Source organism: Gambusia affinis, linkage group LG07, assembly GCF_019740435.1.
Source record: "Gambusia affinis linkage group LG07, SWU_Gaff_1.0, whole genome shotgun sequence".
Classification (NCBI taxonomy): Eukaryota; Metazoa; Chordata; class Actinopteri; order Cyprinodontiformes; family Poeciliidae; genus Gambusia; species Gambusia affinis.
Window position 1 is genome coordinate 29,780,256 of NC_057874.1, and position 21,922 is coordinate 29,802,177.

The 21,922-nt window shown below is 45.0% G+C and overlaps 4 protein-coding genes and 1 long non-coding RNA gene across 6 annotated transcripts; 2 read left to right on the forward strand and 3 right to left on the reverse strand.

Annotated features, from left to right (window-relative positions):
- Positions 1-1,184: 1,184 nt before the first annotated feature.
- snrpb (small nuclear ribonucleoprotein polypeptides B and B1) lies at positions 1,185-4,957 on the reverse strand. Its single transcript, XM_044121928.1, has 7 exons — positions 4,825-4,957; positions 3,630-3,781; positions 2,014-2,125; positions 1,790-1,942; positions 1,590-1,719; positions 1,375-1,506; positions 1,185-1,296 (listed from the first exon to the last, which is right to left on the reverse strand). The coding sequence occupies exons 1-7, from the start codon at positions 4,825-4,827 to the stop codon at positions 1,256-1,258; spliced, it is 723 nt and encodes a 240-aa protein (XP_043977863.1). The 5' UTR covers positions 4,828-4,957; the 3' UTR covers positions 1,185-1,255.
- Positions 4,958-5,815: 858 nt separating this feature from the next.
- LOC122833991 (E3 ubiquitin-protein ligase RNF182) lies at positions 5,816-10,730 on the forward strand. The gene is made up of 7 exons (XM_044122026.1): positions 5,816-6,297; positions 7,091-7,229; positions 7,330-7,483; positions 7,565-7,585; positions 8,366-8,542; positions 8,605-8,854; positions 9,471-10,730. The coding sequence occupies exons 1-7, from the start codon at positions 6,224-6,226 to the stop codon at positions 9,652-9,654; spliced, it is 999 nt and encodes a 332-aa protein (XP_043977961.1). The 5' UTR covers positions 5,816-6,223; the 3' UTR covers positions 9,655-10,730.
- Positions 10,731-13,999: 3,269 nt separating this feature from the next.
- Positions 14,000-14,537, reverse strand: LOC122834080. Its single transcript, XR_006371128.1, has 3 exons — positions 14,473-14,537; positions 14,199-14,395; positions 14,000-14,119 (listed from the first exon to the last, which is right to left on the reverse strand). It is a non-coding gene; the product is annotated as an uncharacterized LOC122834080 (long non-coding RNA).
- On the forward strand, positions 14,216-16,678 carry zgc:109913 (regulator of G-protein signaling 9-binding protein). Of its 2 annotated transcripts, XM_044122196.1 has the most exons (4): positions 14,216-14,447; positions 14,516-14,719; positions 15,727-15,869; positions 15,942-16,678. In XM_044122196.1, exons 1-4 carry the CDS (start codon positions 14,243-14,245, stop codon positions 16,119-16,121), a joined length of 732 nt encoding a protein of 243 aa, XP_043978131.1. In that variant the 5' UTR covers positions 14,216-14,242; the 3' UTR covers positions 16,122-16,678. The 2 variants fall into 2 exon arrangements, with proteins under 2 accessions (XP_043978131.1, XP_043978130.1); XM_044122195.1 differs by lacking the exon at positions 15,942-16,678 and having other exon boundaries at positions 15,660-15,868.
- A 143-nt stretch (positions 16,679-16,821) lies between these two features.
- Positions 16,822-20,663, reverse strand: ube2c (ubiquitin-conjugating enzyme E2C). The gene is made up of 7 exons (XM_044122197.1): positions 20,508-20,663; positions 20,141-20,270; positions 19,214-19,241; positions 18,565-18,651; positions 18,293-18,497; positions 18,165-18,224; positions 16,822-16,943 (listed from the first exon to the last, which is right to left on the reverse strand). The coding sequence occupies exons 2-7, from the start codon at positions 20,245-20,247 to the stop codon at positions 16,906-16,908; spliced, it is 525 nt and encodes a 174-aa protein (XP_043978132.1). The 5' UTR covers positions 20,248-20,270; positions 20,508-20,663; the 3' UTR covers positions 16,822-16,905.
- Between the last annotated feature and the right edge of the window lie 1,259 nt (positions 20,664-21,922).

Here is a 21,922-nt window from a genome sequence, read left to right on the forward strand (position 1 = left end):
CGGGGTCGACTTTTCATAAACAAAGTTTTTCATTTATAAACACAACTTTCCTCCACCACAAATGTTTTATTTAGAACAATCAGCCCATTCAACACAAAAAAATAATTTTAACTACAGTAAAAAAAAAAAAAAAAAAAAAATACACATATATTTCTAGTAACGACGATGGGAATTTAATTAATTTGAATATGATGCACCTGTTCTGGCACTGGCTCACTACCGCCCCCTTCTGGGCAGAAGTGATATTACTAAAGGAAGATTGATTCTGATTTCGGTTTAAGACGGAATAATTTTCTGAATTTATAATATCAATAACAAAACCAGAAAGAAGTATTTTATTATACTTCAAATAATAAAATGTTTGAAAAAGACTCTGAGCAGACAACGCCCCCTCATGGACGCTGAGTGAACTGCAGCAGTTCCATATGAACCTTTCTCTGGTTTGTTTATTAATCTTATTTCTTTCTTTTTGTGTTATTTCAAAACTTGTTTAATTCCAGCAGCTCAGGTTTAGACCGGTGAAGGAAATAAATGTTTTATGATCCAGTTGAACCAGGTTTGGGTTCTTCAGTTACACCTTTGTGAAAAAGTTTGATTATTAATGACACCAGACTCCTCATATTAGTTCAACATTTAAAAAATGTTTAATTCACATAATCCTCTTAAAAATGCGTGTGCACATGCTGTAGGACAATGCATGAATGTTTACAAATGTTATAAACTGTAAATAATGACAGTTTAATGCAAATTTTACCAGAACTTTAAAAATGTCATTAACCTGGCGTGCTGTGGTGGCGTATAGCATGACCACCATATGGAGGCCTTGAGTTCTCGGCGTGGCTGTTGTGGGTTCAATTCCCGAACCCGGTGACATTTACTTCATGTTTCCCCCCTTTCCTGTCAGCCTACTTTAATATAAGAGACACTAGAGCCCACAAAAGACCCCCAAAATGTCTTTAACCAAACAACACATCATGACAGCAGTAAAGATCCATTAAGATTTCTTCATGTTCATGACGGATGTTTGTCAGTCTTATGAAACCCTTCCAAAAAAGCCGTTTATCCTTCTATGTAACTTCCAGAGGTTTTCTCTCCATCGAGTTTTCCAGGGATTTAAAATCAGTTCTGTGAAGTCGCCTCACGTTCCTTGTTACCATGGAAACAGTTCAAACAGACAAGAGAAATTCAAACTGAGAAAACTTTATTAAAAAGTAACAAAAACATCTATACAAGTGTCTGAGGAGGCGGAGCTTCTTCATGGCCTGGGCGGCGGCCTCATTCCTGGAGGGGGCGGTCCTAGAAGAGGTCACATGATCAGGTTAAGGTCAGTGATTGGCTAAAGTAAGACGCAATGTAGTCGGCCGGCCAGTTAACCTCTCATCCCAGGGGGCGGCGGCCTCATGCCAGGGGGCGGCATTCCCATTGGGGCGCCACGGCCCGGGCCGGGTGGCATTCCCATCGGGGGGCCCATCGGAGGCCGCATGCCGGGGGGTGGGCCCATCATGCCTGTGGGGGCAGAGCCAGAGAACATGAGCCAATGAGGAATTAGAGAGCAATCTGCAGCCATCAAACACTGGAGCTGGACTCACCTGGAGGGGGCGCGGCTCGGGCCATGGGGGGCGGGGCTCCCCGCCCAGGGGGGTACTGCGTCGGGGCGCCCGCAATGCTGGCGCCTGCTGCTGCTGCAGCAACCGTACCTCTGCCCTGTGGCGTCATCACCTGGAACACACAGAACCCGTCAGAACCAGACCCGCCGCTGGACCCGCGGTACCCATATCACCATGGTTACCTGCTGGGAAGGACCGCCCACTCCTCGGACTGGCCCTGCCAGTCCAGCCGGAGCCTGAGGCATCGGCGCCCCGGCCGGGACGCCCCGACCCGCAGCACGGCCCACGCCCGGCCCGCCAGCCACGCCCGCCAGGGGAACCCGGGCGATCCCGGTCTGAGGGAGAGATCACAGGTTAGAGGTCAGAGGTCACCACTGCACAGCAGCGCTCAGCAGGATGTACTCACGTCTTTGGGTGGGGGGCCTTCCACCGTCATGGAAACCAGGTTCTCCCCCCGCAGCAGAACCAGACCCAGAACCCGCTTCTCCTCGCGCTCCGGCTGCTTCGAGTTCTTTGGCCTGCAGGAGAGAAGAGAACGAGGTGAAAGGTCACCCACCTGGAGACGTTACCATGGAAACAACCACCACCTCCCAGCCAATCAGAACTGAACCCCGATTCTATCAGAACCGGGTCACAGCAGGGTGTTTGGTACCATGAGATGATCCAGATTTAACAAAAATTAACTTCAGTTTTGGGTCAAAGGTCAAGGCATGGTGGCAGCCTGAAGTCTGCTTCACCTTTGTAAAATTACATTTTAATAACAGAGCAGATCAGCTAAACCTGGAAATATATTATAATAACAAACTCAACAAATCCATTTGCACAATCACTTCAAGACTTTCACTCATTTTATAACATTTCCAGTTTTTACATATCCGTTTTTCTGCACTGTATTGCAAATGTTTCGTCTTTTTCTATGTTTAATATGCATACACATTATGATGCAACTCAGTTGCACATCCAATATGTTTATTTCTAAAAGATATTGGAACATGTTTTAGAGACTGAAGCATTTTCTGGTATTGCTTGTTACTGTTAATATTTCTTTGTAAATTGTTTGACTGATCTGTGAATCTGAGGCTGCAGCTGGACAATAAAATCTGTTTCTATTCTGTTCTATGGAAACTGATATGATTTGATAAAGTGTTGAATCTTAGAGGGATTTTAAATTAATGATCAGTTTATCGTTTCCTCTCAGTAGAAGATTTAAACAGAATCTTTAGACTGAGGCGTCGCTGCGACGTTATTTTATTTATAATAAAATAAATATAATAAATAAATTGTATTTATTTTATTTATAATAAAATAAATATAATAAATAAATTGTATTTATTTTATTTATAATAAAATAACTACTCGTCGACTATCAAAATGTTAAATCTGCTGGAAACAAAAACTGTTTTCCTGTGTTTATCACTAAAATGTTTTTATAGCTATGCAAAAACACATGAAGGAATCTTATTAAACTCAAAAAGTAGGAAAATAAAAACTGAACACAGCTGCATGCCAAATTATTGAACCTTCTGGAAGATTTGGATTTAAAGTCATTGGATCAGGAAGTTGGTGGGAAAAGAGACGAGTTCTGCAATTTGAACTGAAACTCTGAAAAGAAGCTTTCATAAAACAAACAGATCAGAAGAGATCATATAGTTTAATGCTGCAAAAAAAAAAACAAAGTCAGAAATTATATCATTTCATCATTAAATTGGCTTGAATGAAATAAAATGTTTAGTTTGAGGTTTATTAGATGTTGAACTCTCCAAGTTAGATTGTTCTTCATTTATCATGAGATGTTTATTTTCAGCTCATAGGAACTTTAAACTCGTTCAGTAATTCTAATAAATAACATTCTTTGTTTACCAGGTTAATGAATCACAGGTCAATAAAACAGCAACTTTAATAACCATAGAGAAAGAAAGATTTATCTTTATCTTTGAACTCTAAGACTTTTCATTCTGTGTTCAATCGAAGCTCAGCTACATGTGACCCAGTGAAAGCCCGGTTCTGGTTCCTTGGACCTACTTGATCTTGCGGAACTCGTCGCAGTCGCACAGGATGAGGTTCATGTGTTTGTCGAAGGCCTTGAAGGTTCCGATGAAGATGCGGCCGTCCTGCAGGATGCACCTCATCCTGAAGTCGATGTGCTGCAGCATCTTGCTGCTCTTCCCCACCGTCTGCAGCCAATCAGAGACAAGCAGCAGCATGACATCATCACCACATCACACCAGGTTCTGACCCAGTTACCTGCATCAGGGTTTCTTGAGATGGAAAAGGATTTTCTGTTTTCTGATCCGATCTAACCGGCAGAACTCTGAACCAAGGTCCGTTTAAAGACCAGAATATCGAGAAACAGCCATGTTTTAATCTACTAAAATTAATCCACAGAAGAAGAAGGAAGCAGAACCTGAGCAGAACTTTCTTAGTTTCACTTAAGACTATTAACAGAAGAGAGTAATTTATTCTGGTTCTGGTTCCATCCTGGATCCGGTTCTATTATGGATCTTTCAATGTTAAATCAACAAAAATATTTCTGAACCAGAACCAGGAGGACAACATAAACCAGAACCCTGGTCTCCTTCTCTGAACCCGGGTTTCTCCGGTCCGGTGAGTTTACTGACCCGGTTCTGGATGAAACCTTCCATGATGTTCTTGGCTCTGACCCAAATCCTGCAGAACCAGAACATTTGTTGTGGAGTGGAACTACCGCAGAGCTCTGACCGGTTCCGGTGAGCCCGGATGGTTCTGATACCAGAGCGAGTACTGCCCAGCAGGTGAGCAGCTTACCTGAAAGTCCAAACTGAGAGTAAACACAGAACCGCGGTCCGTATTCTGGTTCTATTGCTCGTTTCACAGACTCTGGTATCTGACCCAGTTCGGTCTCTGCACTCCAGAACCGAGCTTTATCAGCCTTGATATGGATCGGGTTCGGTTTGTTCTGCTTATTGGAGTAATATTCTGTGAGATCGAACCGAAGTGGACCACATACAGCCAAGCTATGACCCTTTAATCAAAACCAGGCCAATGGGTTCAGATATTGATGTAATGGACCAGTTTCCCGTTGTACTGATCCGGTTCGGATCCATTTGGACCTCTACTGCAACGTCCCGCCAACGTCTCCTCAAACAGCCGCCATATTCAAATCATCGCGTTAAAAAATAAAAATTGTCACCAGTCTGAGAAGGACCGGGTCACAAAGACCCAGTTCAGGAACACTCACCATGTTTGCGGTTCTGATGGCTCCGATTAAACCCGGATTCACCGAACCTAATACCAAAAACTGACCCGCTGAGCCGCCGGGCCTTTATTACAAAGGACAGGAAGTAGTGTAACAACCCGGAGCTCCCGACTGGAAACACGGACAGATCAAGAGTTCCTACAGGGCAAAAAAATAAATTTTTCCTTTTCAGTTTTTCATGGAATATTTCCATTAAATTTTCACAACATAACGACATTAAAGGTACAGCTGCAATTTAATAAATTAGAATAATACCGAAACATTCATGCTAGTTTTTCATCATCGTGAAATGAAACGAAACATATAGATTATTTCCATATGCACTGGTGTTTTTAAGCCAGTGTGTGTGGCAAAAGAGTATTACATCAGGCGGATACAAAATCCTTTCTGATATACAAAATATGGGCTTAATGTGCTTATTGATGCCAAATACCAAATTGAAAGCTATTTTAAAAAGTTGTCGTTAGTTTGACAAGCAGATCTCGTCAAAAGAAAAATTTTGATTTATTAAACTGTACCTGCATTTTTCTTGTCATTTACATAATCTTCCACTAATATTAACAAGCCAGAATTTTTAATATAAAATATTTAGGGAACTATATACATGTATTTGTGTAGGCTACTTGTTGGGTTTTACATTTATTTAAGAAAATTAACATGATTATTATTTTTTGCAGAGGGGGCCCTGCACCCCACTCGGGGTTAGTCATATTCTAACCCACAGCTGAGAAAAAGTTTTTGTTCCCCCATAACCTCTGTTTCCTCTAAACTAGTTTTCCTATCCGCTCGGGTTCGGTTCGGTTCTGGTCCCCTCGTGTTCCTGCAAACCAGAACCTAATCTGAGTATGCCTGTACGAACTGGAACGATCTGAACCGTGTTCGGTTCTGGATCCCACAGAATGGTCGGTCGGCTCTTTCCACCCTCCCGCTTCTGAGCGGTTGTCATGGTGACCGGGTTCCCGCTGCTGGTCGCGCGCCGCAGTGAGTCGGAGGGATGGTGAGTCACCGCGAGCTGCTCCGACACGGAGCACGGAACGGTACCAGCCGCGACCGACAACAGAACCAGAACTACTAGACAAACCGAACCGCTGGCACCGACACCGGGACCCGCCGGCGGTCTGCTGTCCGGCTGACCGCGGCCGAGATCCGCAGTGACGTCACATATAGCGGTGTGTCGCGGGGACATTAATCAGGACACACTGTTGCTGAGCGCGAGGCCACAACTGCAGCCAGCGGAACCGGTTCTGTCAGACCCAAAACCGCTGGTTTCCCTTCAACCTGCAGGATCACAGGAACTGTTGATGCTGAAGGCCAACATGTTGCTGCAACCATCGGAAGCCTGCAGCAACCAGAACCATCGGAGCAACTGAGACCAGAACCAATGGATCAACCGGAACCAGCGGAGTCCAGAACCCCTGAGACTGGAAGACCTTCAGCATCTCTACAGGCCAGCAGGTGAGGAGCTGCTGCTGCAGCAGCTGCTGCAGCATCCCCTGAGAGGAGAACTGACCAGAGATCAGCTGGAGGCTGTAAATGAGGGTTCTGTCATCGAACAGCTGGTTCTGATCCATTTTCGATCAGAATCTCTTTGGTTAGGGTTTAATTTGAGCTGCCAGGTCCATCCCATTTATCCCAGAAGTTCTGTTGCACACCTGCTAGACATAACGATCAATAATATTACCAACTCTAATTAATATACCCTTGGTAAACTGATCAGAACCAACAGATCAGAACCACAGGTTTTATAAGGTAACTAAATGTTTACTTCAGAACCTCTAGATCAAGATAACTTGATTCTGATTTAAAGTCTTGGGTCAGATGGTTTTGGATCAGATGGTTTTGGGTCAGATGGTTCTGGATCAGATGGTTTTGGGTCAGATGGTTCTGGATCAGATGGTTTTGGATCAGATGGTTCTGGGTCAGTCAGCTTTCAGAACTCATCACTGTTGATTTTCTCTTAGCCTCAGATAGTGGACTTGTGTTGGCTCTGGTTCTGATCCAGTTGTTTCTCCAATGTGTGGCAGATTCCAGTTGAACGTTGAATCTTCCTCAACCTGCAGGGTTTCTTGTACCACCGGATGCCCTGTGGTACCCCAGAGGAAGATCACAGGCGTGTCTCTGAACTTGTCCTTCTGTTGAACTCACCTGGAGGCCAGGTGGCTCGGGCCATGAGAGACAAGTCTCCGTTTCCCATGTCTCCCATGTCTCCCATGTCTCTCATGTCTTCGTCTCTCATGTCTCTCCCTAGATGGACGCCTGGCCTCCTGGTTGGATGGATGAACATCCGCACTCTGACTGATCAGCTCAGCTGGCCTCAACCTCAAACAATGACCAATAAGATGAACCAGCTGATGGAGGCGGAGCTTGGCCAGGAGATTGAAGGCCAGGTGAGATTTCCCATCATCCCTTGCTTCTGGACCAGGAGGAACGTCCTATAGCCGTCATGGTGCGTTCAGGTACCCACAGCCTGTTTTGTGTTGTGTTCAGGTTCAGACCTGGGCTCAGTCTCTGGTCTACACTGTGGAGGAACTGGAGTGTAAGATCTGCTACAACCGATACAACACTCGGAGCCGGAAACCCAAGCTGCTGGGCTGCCTGCACCGGGTCTGCGCCAAGTGTCTCAAGAAGATGGTGGACATGGGTGAGTTCACCTGGCAGGTGTGCTGCTGCAGCTGACGCTTCATGAAAGGCCTGCTCTGTGAGCTTTCATCCTGGCTTTCAGGAGACTCTTCACCGACCATAGGTGAGACGGTTTGTTAGGAGGTGAGACGGTTTGTTAGGAGGTGAAGGTGAGACGGGTTCGTTAGGAGGTGAGACGGGTTTGTTAGGAGGTGAGACGGGTTTGTTAGGAGGTGAGACGGGTTTGTTAGGAGGTGAGACGGGTTTGAGGAGGTGAGACGGGTTTGTTAGGAGGTGAGACGGGTTTGTTAGGAGGTGAGACGGGTTTGTTAGGAGGTGAGACGGGTTTGAGGAGGTGAGACGGGTTTGAGGAGGTGAGACGGGTTTGTTAGGAGGTGAGACTGGTTCGTTAGGAGAGGTGAGACGGTTCGTTAGGAGGTGAGACGGGTTTGTTAGGAGGTGAGACGGGTTTGTTAGGAGGTGAGACGGGTTTGTTAGGAGGTGAGACGGGTTTGTTAGGAGGTGAGACGGGTTCGTTAGGAGGTGAGACGGGTTCGTTAGGAGGTGAGACGGGTTTGAGGAGGTGAGACGGGTTTGTTAGGAGGTGAGACGGGTTCGTTAGGAGGTGAGACGGGTTCGTTAGGAGGTGAGACGGGTTCGTTAGGAGGTGAGACGGGTTTGTTAGGAGGTGAGACGGGTTTGAGGAGGTGAGACGGGTTTGAGGAGGTGAGACGGGTTTGTAGGAGGTGAGACGGGTTTGTTAGGAGGTGAGACGGGTTCGTTAGGAGGTGAGACGGGTTTGAGGAGGTGAGACGGGTTTGAGGAGGTGAGACGGGTTTGTTAGGAGGTGAGACGGGTTTGAGGAGGTGAGACGGGTTCATAATATCAGGTTTGAAGCAGGAAGTGGTGGACTGTCCGTCACTCCGGACCATGTTGGTTCCATGTCTCCAGGTGTGGCTGATGGAAGACGACCGGCACATCATGGCGGTTCTGTCCTGTCAGGACCGAGCCCAGCAGGAGGGATCAGCAGTTAAAGATGGCGGCGGTTCAGAGGTGGTGTTGAGTCCCACTGCTCTAAAGGGTCAGTCTGTCTCCGTCTGTCTGTGTGTCTCTCTGTCTCTGGTCTGACTCTCCGCTCTGCAGCAGCAGCCGGAGGGATGGACGCGTCCCTCCGGTCCTCGGACTGCCTGGTGATCACCATCATGGAGCTGCCGGACGACTCCCCGTCCTCGGACTCGGTCAGCATGATCAATGTGGTCGGTCTGTACCGGCCGCCCAGCCTGGACTCGCTGCCCTGCAGCTTTCCCTCGCAGAAGTGTCGCGCCTGGACGTCCCGCAGCTTTCCACGCTGCCTGCTGGGGGCGCTGTGTATGGTCAGTGACACACAAAGCTAGCACCATCACTAACAAGTTAGAAACTCCAGTTAAATAATTAATCGATTATTAAAATAATTGTCAATTAATTTAGTCATTGATTAATTGTTTATAGATTTTTAAAAAAGTAATTTGAACAAAACATTCTGTACAAAAATAAATATTTCAGATAAAAAAAAACTGTAGAAGTTATTGTGATAAACGATAATATTGTTGTTTTGAGATCATTTCCAGTAATATAATAGAAAAGCTATAAAAATACAAGAAATCATTCTCAAAGATCAATAAACTTTAAATTTTAATGAACATTTTAGAACAACAGAAACAACAAATAAAATGAATTATGAAGTCTCTGGACTGAAAAACTTCAGACTTTGGTAGAAAGACAAAAACAATAAATTATGCAAATGGTATTTATTGAGCTTGTTTTAGTTTATCATGCAATTAATTGATCTATTGATCATTATGAGATGCCTAGATTTGAAAACAAAGCATAAAGATTTAAGTTGCTTAATCTTTATTGGTATTGATTTTATCTGTTTAACTGTTGAAGGCTCATTTTATTTTTATTACTGATGTTCAGCTGTGGCTGCAGTTAAAGCGTTTTATAAGTAAAGCTGACAACTCTGATGAAAGTACACAAAACATTTTGAGGCATAAACAGCTGGGGATCTACCTGCTGATGATGGGCCAGCTGCTGCTGGGCGTGGTCCTCGTCAGCCTGGTGCCGTCCACGCTGCTGCTGCTCGTCCTCTACGGATTCTGCCAGTGCATCTGTCACGAGGTGAGGGAGGCGATCGCTGCGCGCAGGCTGCCATGACGACGACGAAGCCTGCTGCCATGGCAACAAGGACACCGGAGCGGCGAAGCCACAGAACCTCCAGACCTGAACTCTCAGCTGATTCCTGATTGGCGGGGTGGTAAAGGCCCCTCCTCTTTTGAGCACCAGCATCACTTTCTTGGCCAAAACAGAGACGGACCAGAAGTTTCATCCTCACAGCCAGAGGACAGGCTGGAAACTTCTGTTAGCATGTTGCTAATGACATGCTGTGTAACACTCTGTATGTAAATATGTAATTCTGTTCATCAGTGAACCTTCTGACAGCCCATCAGCCAGTAACCACCAGGAATATTCCCAGTTTAACAGAATAATTCAAAACATTGGAAAAATGCTAGCCTAGCCTAGCATGCAGACTGGTGAAAATGGATGTTAAGCTAATGTAGTGCAAACACAAGAAATGTTGGTAAATGACTGAGGTAGCATAAAGACAGTAAAAACGGGAAAGCATTAGCATAGCTTAGCACAAGAATAGTAAACAGAGAGAATGTGTTTGTTGAATTTAGCAAAAAGACTGAAAAGACAGAGAAAGAGTTAGCCTAGCTTAGCATAAATACTGGAAATTAAGGTAAAGTATTACCATAGCTTAGCATAAAAACTAGGATTTAAGTGTTTTTCTATCTTTACAAAATGGCTGTAATTGAAAGTGTTTCACCAGCTCAGTATTAAAATTGGAAGTGAAGTGAAAGTTCTAGCTTAGCTTAGCAAATTGACAGGAAGGGAAAGTGTTAGCCTAGCTTTGCATGAAAAGTGAAAATTGTTAGCCATGGACAAAGATAAGAAACAAAGTTGGGTAATTTCTGTTTTCTCCTAACATGATGCTAAATTCAGTTCTGTGGTCTCTGCGCTACCGTTTCCAGTGTTTGTGCTAAGCTAAGCTAACTGTATGGAAGAAAGAAGCCCTGCAGTTAATTGGTGTAATTTCTTGTCAAAGTGCCAACATTTGACTTGATCACTTATCAATCATGTGTTAATCGTGTGGCGATTTGGAGCTCGTGTCACTTCCTGTCTGTGTCGCATTCGGACTGTCACTAATAAATGTAACGGAGACAAAACCAGTTTGACTTGTTTCAGGTTTTGCAGCTGAGCTGTTCTAGCAGGGTGATGTGACGAGGTGGAACAGCAGATTCTGAAAATGACCAAAACCAAAAAATGTGTCTGTGTTTCAGTCCAACACTTTCAGTTTCAGATCTGAAGCTGCACAACGCCACAAACTGGGAAACGTTCTCAGTTTGCATTTGGAATTTTAAAAAACGGCTTTTTTTTCCTGTTTTGTCTGACCTGAGCTGGAACAGAAAAGATGACTCACTGGGTGAGTTTACGCTGCGTCTCCTCGATGGAAACCCTTACCTGTGCCCTGTTCCACCTGGACAGGTGAGGCGTAGAGGGGCGGGCCTCTGGGAGTCCAGAGCCATCCGGACTCAGCTGTTCCACCTGTTAATTAAAAACACAAACGCTCCCTGTGGAGCAGCAGAACCTGAGTGATTCCAGAAACCTGCGTCCACCGCAGAGGAAGGTGGGAGCAGCAGCAGGTGAGACGCTTCAGGTAAAACTCTCAACATGTCTTTTAATAATAATGTTAATTATTCAGTAGAAGAGCAATTCATGAGGTAGCAGCATGTTGGAGGTTCACGCTACTGAAGTAGATTAAACAACTTTTTATATTGATCCATCAGTGACAACCAAATATTTCAGTAACATTTTTAATTATGTGCTCTTCACTTAACTTTGCTGTTTTTCTAACTTATGATTTCAGTTATATTTATTAATTTAGCTTGTTAAAGGTGCTAGCTACAATTAACTCTTTTAACCCTCCTGTTCGTTTCTGAGGTATTTCCTCTGAGTTTCCACTCAACTTACCAGGAGGGTTAAGTTGCAGTTATGTGATTGATAAAGCATATCTAACAGTTTCACTGGTTTCCAGTCCAGTCAATATTTTAAATTTGTTGCACCAAAATGTTAAGTACATTTTTTGTTTTAATTTTTAGAGTGTATATTCCTTTTGATTTATTCTGTTTAAACGTCTAACTTCATTATCTGGATGAAATTAAATATTTTTTAATATTTCTCACGATTAAACTAATATATACAGCAGTAATTAATGCAAATATGTTAGAGCAAAGTAAAGTACATGCAGTGGTTCAGCAGATAACAGAAAACTGATCCGTTCTGTCAGACAGAGTCTTCCTGTATCATCAGCTTATTAAAAACTGGATGAGTTTTAATATCTGGAGTTTAACGTGTTCAGTAGTTTGTTTTAAATCTCAGAGTCTCAGTCGGCAGTTCTGTTGTCTTGTTGTCTTGTTGTCCTGTTGTCTTGTTGTCCTGTTGTCCTGTTGTCTTGTTGTCTTGTTGTCCTGTTGTCTTGTTGTCCTGTTGTCTTGTTGTCCTGTTGTCCTGTTGTCTTGTTGTTCTGTTGTCTTGTTGTCCTGTTGTCTTGTTGTCCTGTTGTCCTGTTGTCTTGTTGTCCTGTTGTCTTGTTGTTCTGTTGTCTTGTTGTCCTGTTGTCTTGTTGTCCTGTTGTCCTGTTGTCTTGTTGTCCTGTTGTCTTGTTGTTCTGTTGTCTTGTTGTCCTGTTGTCTTGTTGTCCTGTTGTCTTGTTGTCTTGTTGTCCTGTTGTCTTGTTGTCCTGTTGTCTTGTTGTCTTGTTGTTCTGTTGTCTTGTTGTCCTGTTGTCTTGTTGTCCTGTTGTCTTGATGTCCTGTTGTCTTGTTGTCCTGTTGTCCTGTTGTCCTGTTGTCTTGTTGTCCTGTTGTCTTGATGTCCTGTTGTCCTGTTGTCTTGTTGTCCTGTTGTCTTGTTGTCTTGTTGTCCTGTTGTCTTGTTGTCCTGTTGTCCTGTTGTCTTGTTGTCTTGTTGTCCTGTTGTCTTGTTGTCCTGTTGTCCTGTTGTCTTGTTGTTCTGTTGTCTTGTTGTCCTGTTGTCTTGTTGTCCTGTTGTCCTGTTGTCTTGTTGTCCTGTTGTCTTGTTGTCCTGTTGTCCTGTTGTCTTGTTGTCTTGTTGTCCTGTTGTCTTGTTGTCCTGTTGTCCTGTTGTCTTGTTGTCCTGTTGTCTTGTTGTCCTGTTGTCTTGTTGTCCTGTTGTCTTGTTGTCCTGTTGTCTTGTTGTCTTGTTGTCCTGTTGTCTTGTTGTCCTGTTGTCTTGTTGTCTTGTTGTTCTGTTGTCTTGTTGTCCTGTTGTCTTGTTGTCCTGTTGTCTTGATGTCCTGTTGTCTTGTTGTCCTGTTGTCCTGTTGTCTTGTTGTCCTGTTGTCTTGATGTCCTGTTGTCCTGTTGTCTTGTTGTTCTGTTGTCTTGTTGTCCTGTTGTCTTGTTGTCTTGTTGTTCTGTTGTCCTGTTGTCTTGTTGTCCTGTTGTCTTGTTGTCTTGTTGTCTTGTTGTCCTGTTGTCTTGTTGTCCTGTTGTCCTGTTGTCTTGTTGTCCTGTTGTCTTGTTGTCCTGTTGTCTTGATGTCCTGTTGTCTTGTTGTCCTGTTGTCTTGTTGTCCTGTTGTCTTGTTGTCCTGTTGTCCTGTTGTCTTGTTGTCCTGTTGTCTTGTTGTTCTGTTGTCTTGTTGTCCTGTTGTCCTGTTGTCTTGTTGTCCTGTTGTCTTGTTGTCCTGTTGTCCTGTTGTCTTGTTGTCTTGTTGTCCTGTTGTCTTGTTGTCCTGTTGTCCTGTTGTCTTGTTGTCCTGTTGTCTTGATGTCCTGTTGTCTTGTTGTCCTGTTGTCTTGTTGTTCTGTTGTCTTGTTGTCCTGTTGTCCTGTTGTCCTGTTGTCCTGTTGTCTTGTTGTCTTGTTGTTCTGTTGTCTTGTTGTCCTGTTGTCTTGTTGTCCTGTTGTCTTGATGTCCTGTTGTCTTGTTGTCCTGTTGTCCTGTTGTCTTGTTGTCTTGTTGTCTTGTTGTCTTGTTGTCCTGTTGTCTTGTTGTCCTGTTGTCCTGTTGTCTTGTTGTCTTGTTGTCCTGTTGTCTTGTTGTCTTGTTGTCTTGTTGTTCTGTTGTCTTGTTGTCCTGTTGTCTTGTTGTCCTGTTGTCCTGTTGTCTTGTTGTCTTGTTGTCTTGTTGTCCTGTTGTCTTGTTGTCCTGTTGTCCTGTTGTCTTGTTGTCTTGTTGTCCTGTTGTCTTGTTGTCCTGTTGTCTTGTTGTCCTGTTGTCCTGTTGTCTTGTTGTCTTGTTGTTCTGTTGTCTTGTTGTTCTGGATTTGAGCGGCTCATTCAGAAGCGAACCGTAACCAAGGGAAACATGAAGGCCTGCAGGTTCTGAGGACCGGGTCTGGATCGCTCTGTGCTGCCTGGCGGTTAAACGTCAGCTGATCACCAGTGGCGACCCCAGAGGACGGGGCGCCTCGGCACCCATTGCAGTCATGTTGCCTCCCAAAGAGTTATTTTAGCTGCACCCCCAACATTTTGACTGACCTGGTCTGGCCACCATTTTGAAAGTTTTCTGGAGGCGCTAGTGGTGATCACCATCTATCAGAACCAGAACCAGAGTGTTTTCAATCTAAACCGGACTGAACACAAACTAAAGCGTCATTGGTTACCTGCTGACCTTCTGATGACCTTCAGGCCAACACTGATTGGCTGCTTCCCATCATGAGTCGGTGGCGTCGTTCGGTGGACGAGCTGACGGCGGGACGGCGGCGGCAGCAGGCAGAGTGTGAGCGCGCTCAGAACGCTCTGAGTCGGGTCACTTCCTGCTTCCAGCAACTGGTGGTGTCGCTGGGAAGTTCAGCCGACAGCAACTTCCTGCGGGAAGAGATGGAGGAGACGAGAGCGCTGGCTCACCGGATCTGCTCAGGTACCACCTGTCCTGCTGGCCTCACCTGCCCACTCTGTGTCCTGCTGGCCTCACCTGTCCCTCTGCAGGTCTGTCTCGCCGCCTGCTGCGCCTGCTGTCAGCCTGTGACTCCGCCCCCGTTGCCGTCGACGACAGACATGCTTCAGAGCGACTCTGGGTTCTCTTCCTGTCTGCAATGGAGTACTTCCTGTCTGACCTCCGGAGGGCCAAAGAGCTGATTGGTCAGTTCCCCCTGACCCAGCGCTCCAGCAGACACTCACTGGTGAACTCAGGTGAGTTGTTGGCTCCGCCCTCTTGCGTCTGATTGGCTGGGCAGTGAACTGATTTTAGAAATTAATTAAATTTGGTTGATGAAGATTTAGCATTTTAGCGAATGCTCTCTTCCTGTTTCTGTAGGTCAGAGTGATGTCATCGCCCAGGGCGGCCATCTTGTTTGATAAATGTTTGATTGGACTTTGAATTCATGTCGATTTTAAGACGGAATATTAGAGCTAGTTTATGATTATTTTTGTTTTAAACTTGAGAATAAAGTTGTAAAAAATTAAACACCAAAAAATCAAAAGAGAAATGTTGATCATCATGCGAAGTTATAAGTTTTACAGATAAGGAAAAGCTTCATGTTTTAACACATCAGTATTAATTATTAGCGAAGATCCATCCATCCTCCCACCCTGTCCCTACTGGGGTCAGGAGGAGCTGCTGCCTCTCCAGCTACGTTCTGGACGAGAGGCGGGGTCACCTGGTCAGGTCAGTCTGTCGCAGGGCAACACAGAGACACACACACACACACACACACCTAGGGAGAATTTAGAGAAACCAATTAACCTGACAGTCATGTTTCTGGACTGGTTGGAAGCCGGAGAACCGGAGAGAACCCACCATGCACAGGGAGAACAAGCTAACAGAAAGAACCCGGGCCGGAAATCGAACCCAGAACCTTCTTGCTGCAAGTGCTACCAACTGCGCCACTGTGCAGCCCAATCAGATCTTTTTCTTAATTTTAAAACTGTCTAAAACTATTTCTTCTGGTGAAATTGCATTTTTATTCTGCTATTAAGACCTTAATAATCCATCTTAAAACTCACAGAAAGGATGATTGAATAAAATCCACTTTCTGAAAATATTTTTCCTAATTTCTTTTTTACAAAAGAAGAAAAAAAATGATTAAAATCGGATCAAGTATGAAAAAATTCTGAGATTTTGTTCCTGAAGTGTCCTGCAGGATTCCCCCGCTAGAGGGCAGACTGGAGCATCCTCTTCTTCTGCCGTTTCCTCTCAGGATGTACCGACGGCCCGGTGGGTCTGGCGGCCAGGGTGGCGCTGGTCCAAATCCCCTGGCTGGTTCTGGAGGAAGAGCCCAGTCCAGATCTGACCAATCACATCGCAGGCCTGGAGGCCCAGCTGGGTGAGCTGCAGCAGAGGGTGAGTCCACTTCCAGAACCTCAGCAGAACCGGGCTCAGCAGACCCGGGCTCAGCTCTCTCTGGTTCTGCAGGTCCCGGTGGCGTTCTGGACAGTGGAGTCGACCCAGCCGGCATGGGCCGAGGTTCTGAGCGAGACCGAGGATCCGGAGGAAAGCCTGGAGGACTTGATGGAGGTGGAGGTGGCGTCCAGCGGCGGTGGCAGCACCAGGCTGGCCGCCTGCTGCCAGGGAACCTGCTGCTGGGTCGGATAGGCCCGGATCAGTTCTGCTGCAGCAGGAAGTGGTTCAGCAGGTTCTGAGAGCTCCAACAGAAATCTTCTATAGAAATATTGACCCAGAATGTAGCAGAGGATTAGAATAATGTGAAAATTATAGCACAGAAAGTTGAGTGGAAGGAAAAAGTGTCCATCTATTCAATCTGAAGGAGCAGACGACCATGACCTGGGTCAACAGGCGATCTGCTGGTTCTGTTGGGTCCAGAGTCAACGCATCTACCAGAACCTTTAGGGGTCTCAAACTCCAGTCCTGCAACTTTTAGATGTGCCTCTGCTGCAGCACCTGAATAGAATAATTAATGTTCTGGAGAACTGATCTACACAAGGTGGAGGTAATTAAGCCATTTCATTCCAGTGTTTTGTACCTGTGGCATATTTAAAAACTACAGGACTGCGGCCCTCGAGGACTGGAGTTTGAGACCCGTCTTAGAGTCTTCATGAAGGTTCTGCAGCAGAAAATTTTATTGATCTGAACATTTCAGTTTGAGGCACTGCATGTTGGGCCTCCATCCACAATCAGAAAAATCCAAAGTATTTCACCTTGTGATGATTTAACTTCCTAGAATAAGGAACAAATAAATCCCCAGGAGGGAGAAAACGGCTCCGTGTGACTCAGGATTCTGGTTCTGCAGCAGGCGGCTGCACGGTTCTGGTTCCCATATACACACAGAGTCCGGTTTGATTAAGAACCTTATTCTTTATTAACACAGAGAGGCAAACAAACATAAAAATATGATACAATCAGAGACAGAGGAGCTGCTTCACTGCTGGAAGGTGGCCTGGAGGTGAGCCCGGAAGGCTGCAAGAGAAAAAACAACTCCCATCATGCACTGCAGAAAGACTGACAACTCCCATCATGCACTGCAGAAAGACTGACAACTCCCATCATGCACTGCAGAAAGACTGACAGCTCCCATCATGCACTGCAGAAAGACTGACAGCTCCCATCATGCACTGCAGAAAGACTGACAGCTCCCATCATGCACTGCAGAAAGACTGACAGCTCCCATCATGCACTGCAGAAAGACTGACAGCTCCCATCATGCACTGCAGAAAGGCTCTGCTCCCTCTGTGACTCAAAGTCACATCAGGGTTCAGGTTGGGACCGAACGGCCAAAATGTTGGACTGGTCCCTGTTTAGCAAAAACTACAAAACTGGTTTTAAATGTAAAGATATTCATTTTGTTTAATACAGAAAACTCAATATAATCCCACATGTTCAGAGAAACAAAAATTATTTCCATATTCTACTTTTGAAAACTGATTTTATTGCGGCAGACAGATTGCTCTGTGAACTTTGCCATATTTTCCAAGATGGCAAATAATACACATTAAAATGTTCTAATAATCAATTTATCAGTCTATTTGACCAATAGAGACGTGATTTTTACCCATAAAACCATCTGTTCTATGCAGCCAACAGTTAGTTTGGTATAAAGTGGAGCTAATAAAGATCAAGTGAAGGACAAACAGAAAATAATAAAAATGTCTGATGCTACAAGTTTCAGTTGAAATTTGTTTTGCATTTTGTTTTTCTTTCCTCAGTTTGTGATTCTTTTTTCTTTCTTCTTTTTCTGCTCAGTTTATCAAATCAAACTTTATTACTAATGTGCCTTGTCAAGATATTTTCTATAAAGACGGAAAAAACAACAGAACTTAAATGTGCCTTTCAACTCTAAACGTCACATGACGCAATGAATTGTGGGTAATGCACTGTGTAAGGGTGGAAATGGGACCCAAAATGGGGGCAGGGCGGATGAGAATGCAAGGCACACTGTGACCTTTAACCTTCAACATGAACGAGAGAGGGAGAGGATTTGGACCGGGCCAAAATCTGAAATGTGCGGCAGAGAACTGAAGGCAGACTGACCAATCACAGCTCTGATCAGAGATCCTGCGTGCTGATTGGCTACAGAGGAACAGCTGATCTAATCAGAGTGACGAATAGAAACGGGTCAGAACACGACCGGTCCGCCCAGCTTTAAACTACTGCCTGAGGTTCTGGTTCTGGTAAGCTTACCGTCCTGGTTCTCCCACAGTTCTGCGGCGGCCGTGTTAAGAGGACTGTCATTGTTGGGTTCTGGGGAGAGACAGCAAGTTAGCGACCCGGTGGAGGTCGATCGGAGCCGGTTCTAGCGGTTCTGGTACCTCCCAGCAGGCTCTGGACGGACAGCAGGATGGAGCGGACGTCGTACAGAGCCGACCACTTGTCCTTCAGGATGTCCAGGCAGATGGCGCCCTGATCGTCCACGTTGGGGTGGAAACACGGCGTCACAAACCGGACCCGGGGAGCCTGGTACGGGTAGCCGGCCGGGAAGTCCAGGGACAGGCGGTACCGCAGCCCCTCGTACACCTGGAGGAAGAACCGGGTCAGAACCGGGTCAGGGGAACCATAAACGCAGAGACAGGTGAGTACGCACCGTCCCCTGAGCTCCATCAATGGTTCCGATCCATTTGAAGAGATTATCAGATTCTGGAAACGCCGAGATGCCCTTATCACCCGACATCTGCAGCATGAGGTCACACAGAGGTCACATGGATCAGGTCAGAGGTCACATGGATCAGGTCAGAGGAGTCTGAGCATGCTCAGAGTGAAGCGGTGTCAGGTGACCAGCACCAATTCATCCCCAGTGGTCAGGGTCGGTTCTGCTGGGCCCAATCGGGTCGGTTCTGTCAGTGTCATAATGAACTGGTTCTGGATCATCTGGTGACGACCCGACTTCACCTGACAGCAGGAAGAACTCCGTCCCTCCCTGTTCCTGCGTCTGATTGGATGGTTCTGGTACCGGAACCAGCCGAACTCTTGGTTCTGCTGGTTTCCCCCACCAGAACCAAGAGTTCTGCTAACATCATCCAGCGGTCCAGATAGTGTTCAGAAAGCCCTTCATGTTGGTCTCTGAAGTTCGGAACCAGCAGGCTCAGATCTGGACCCGGTCCTGACCAGAATCATCTGTCGGTCCACACCGTCCGTCTCCTGGGCACCGAACTGATCTATGGCTCTGTTACCATGGTAACAGGCCATCTATTACTATGGCAACAGGAGAAAAAAAGGTCAGGAAACGGACTCACCATGAGGGTCATCAGCTCCTGCTGCAGCCTGAGGACAGAGAGAGAAATTCAAAAACATTTTATTCCTCCAAGAGTTACTGGCTGCAGCAACACGCTCCTGTAGCAGTCTGTGCTGCACCAGATCTGAACACTCTGACTGAAGACGATGCTCAGGATTGGCCATAACTCTCTTGATCCTATGAAGAATCCTTCTTTGCATCATCATCATCATCTCCAGAGGCTCCACAGCCTCTAGAGCAGAACCAGCACCAGAACCAGAACCAGCACCAGCACCAGAACCAGCCTTCTTATTCAGGGTGTTGAGCCTCTTTAGGCCTCTGGTTCTGATGCTGCTCTCACCAACAGACTGACAGCAGACCCAAACCTGGAAGGATCTTTCCTTCCTTTCTGCTGTCCAGATGAACATCCAGGTTTTAATCCTCCTCACCACCTCCACTTCTTTGACCTTTGACCCTGTTCATCTCCTTTGTTTTGTTCACATTTAAGATGATTGGATTGTTCCCTCCATGACCCAAAGCGGTACTCAGCCTCTTGTTCGTCTCTGATAAACCAACAACTGCAGAGTAATCTGAGTATTTCTGTAGAGGACAGAAGTCGGGCTTGTGCTGGAAGTCTGAAGTGTAGAGAGAGAAAGGAAGGAGGAGAGCAGCGCCCTGTGGAGCTCCTGTGGTTGGACACCGAGTCTCACACACCGTTTGTGAACCTGGGTTCACAAACCACTGAACTTTAATTGGACCCGAACCCAGACTGGCGGTTCTGAAGCGACCAATCAGTTATCAGTCTATGCAGCAGGTTCTGGGTCAGAGCTACTGGGTCTGCTGGGGTCATGTTCCTCCGTTACCATGGTAACAAAATTACGTTTCGTTGCTTCCGACTTATTCGCTCTGCTTCTTTGACCGATTCTGGAGGTTCCGATTCGGGACTCACCGCTTGGTCACCGAGCCTCTGGCCGCGCTGCTGCCGCTTTCGCTGCCCTTCAGGGCGGCCGCGGAGGACGCTGCAGCCGCTGCGGGGTCCATGTTCTGGGAAGCCATGGGTTCTCTCGGTTCGGTTCGTGCTGGGGATAGAGAGAGGGAATGAACCGGGCCGAACTCTGAAGCCCGGACCTGCCCGGCCCCTGGCACCGGCTGGGTCCGGGTCAGAACCCTTATCAATCCGTTAGCTACATGCTAACAGCCGTTAGCCTGTTCGTCTCCTCGGACCCGAAGTAAACAAACAAACAAACAAACAAACAGCACGTGACACCAGCAGGTAAACGCGTCAGCTGGCTGACCCGTCCACATCAGAGACTCACCGGGTATCGGTTCGGTGTCAGCTCGCTTTCAGTCCAGTAGCAGCTGCTGCCGGTTCGGAGTACAAACTGAACTTTCTCCCGCCCCTCAGTTTAAACTGACTTTCCTTCGGCAACAGCCAATCAACGCCCGACTTTCAAACCCAAATATTCCAAAACGCACCAATGAGACGGCTGGTTATTGAAGAAGTCGGTTTGGAAATTAAACCGGAAACTGCGTAGGTTAAGTTTTTATTTTGACGTCAAGTACAAGGAGTTTAAAATAAATCTTCAAAATTTAATAGAAACTCCGAAAGAAAACAAATATTCTAATTATTTTTGTAATAAATGAATCCATTTTCATAAATGAATTGAACAAAACAAAATCTGATCTGAAATATCAGAATATTAAATTACTTTGATATTAAAAAATAAATCAATCTGCCTTTCACTACAGCTGCTGAGGTTTATTCACACTCTTATTATTAAAGAACAAAATTATCAAAAACACTCTTATTTTGCAATAAAGAACAACACATCAAAAGCAAAGACAAGACATAATGTAGGCTATGCATAAGTGAAAGATACATTTAAGCAAAAATAAAGGTAATAATTATAAGTTTCATTTGCATATTGATACAAATGGCTCAAAAGATCAAAAAACTGAAGCCAGTAGAGTATTAGTAATAAATTCTGAATCAAAAAATAAAATTAAAATAAAAACTGTATTTTTTAAGTATACAGTAGAATTATGTGCATTGGCTTTAGATGAGACTAGAATAAGTAAATGTAGTGACAATATAGAAACAACGTGGACTTAGGTTGTCTATGGATGCTGCTAAAAATTTAGATTTTAATAGTTATCTAAATCTGAAGGAAAATGTGTTTGGAAAGAAACGATAGAAAATGAGGTAGATAATGAGATAAAAGTAAGACATTTATGTGGAATACAAAATACAGTTGATGTTACAAGAATTGGTGGAATAAATAAGAGGGAGGATATAATTATAAGCAGAATAAGAAGTGAATGTGACTCTTTTTGAGATGGGAAAACATCGTAATTGCTGCAAAAATGACAGAACATGTTTTTCTTAGTTACAGAAAAATATTTGGGCCTAATATTGACCGTTGACAGGTTAAAATTGGAAACTCAAGTTTGTAAATGTGGTTGCTCAGTTGAATAATAGCTTAGGTCGTTGAACAATACTGACCCTGAAAGAGAATCTGAGGAAAGAAAATGTAATTTTTGTTCTCAAGAAGAGACAGTAAAATATGTTTTGTGTTTCTGTTCCAAATATTCTGTTGAGAGAAGAGAATTAGTATGACGATTACAAGACAATAAATTACAGTTAAATAAACAAGATATTTTGGACACAATTTATACTTTTGAATAATTTGTTCTTCGCCTTAAATACATTAAGAATACTAAATTGATATAA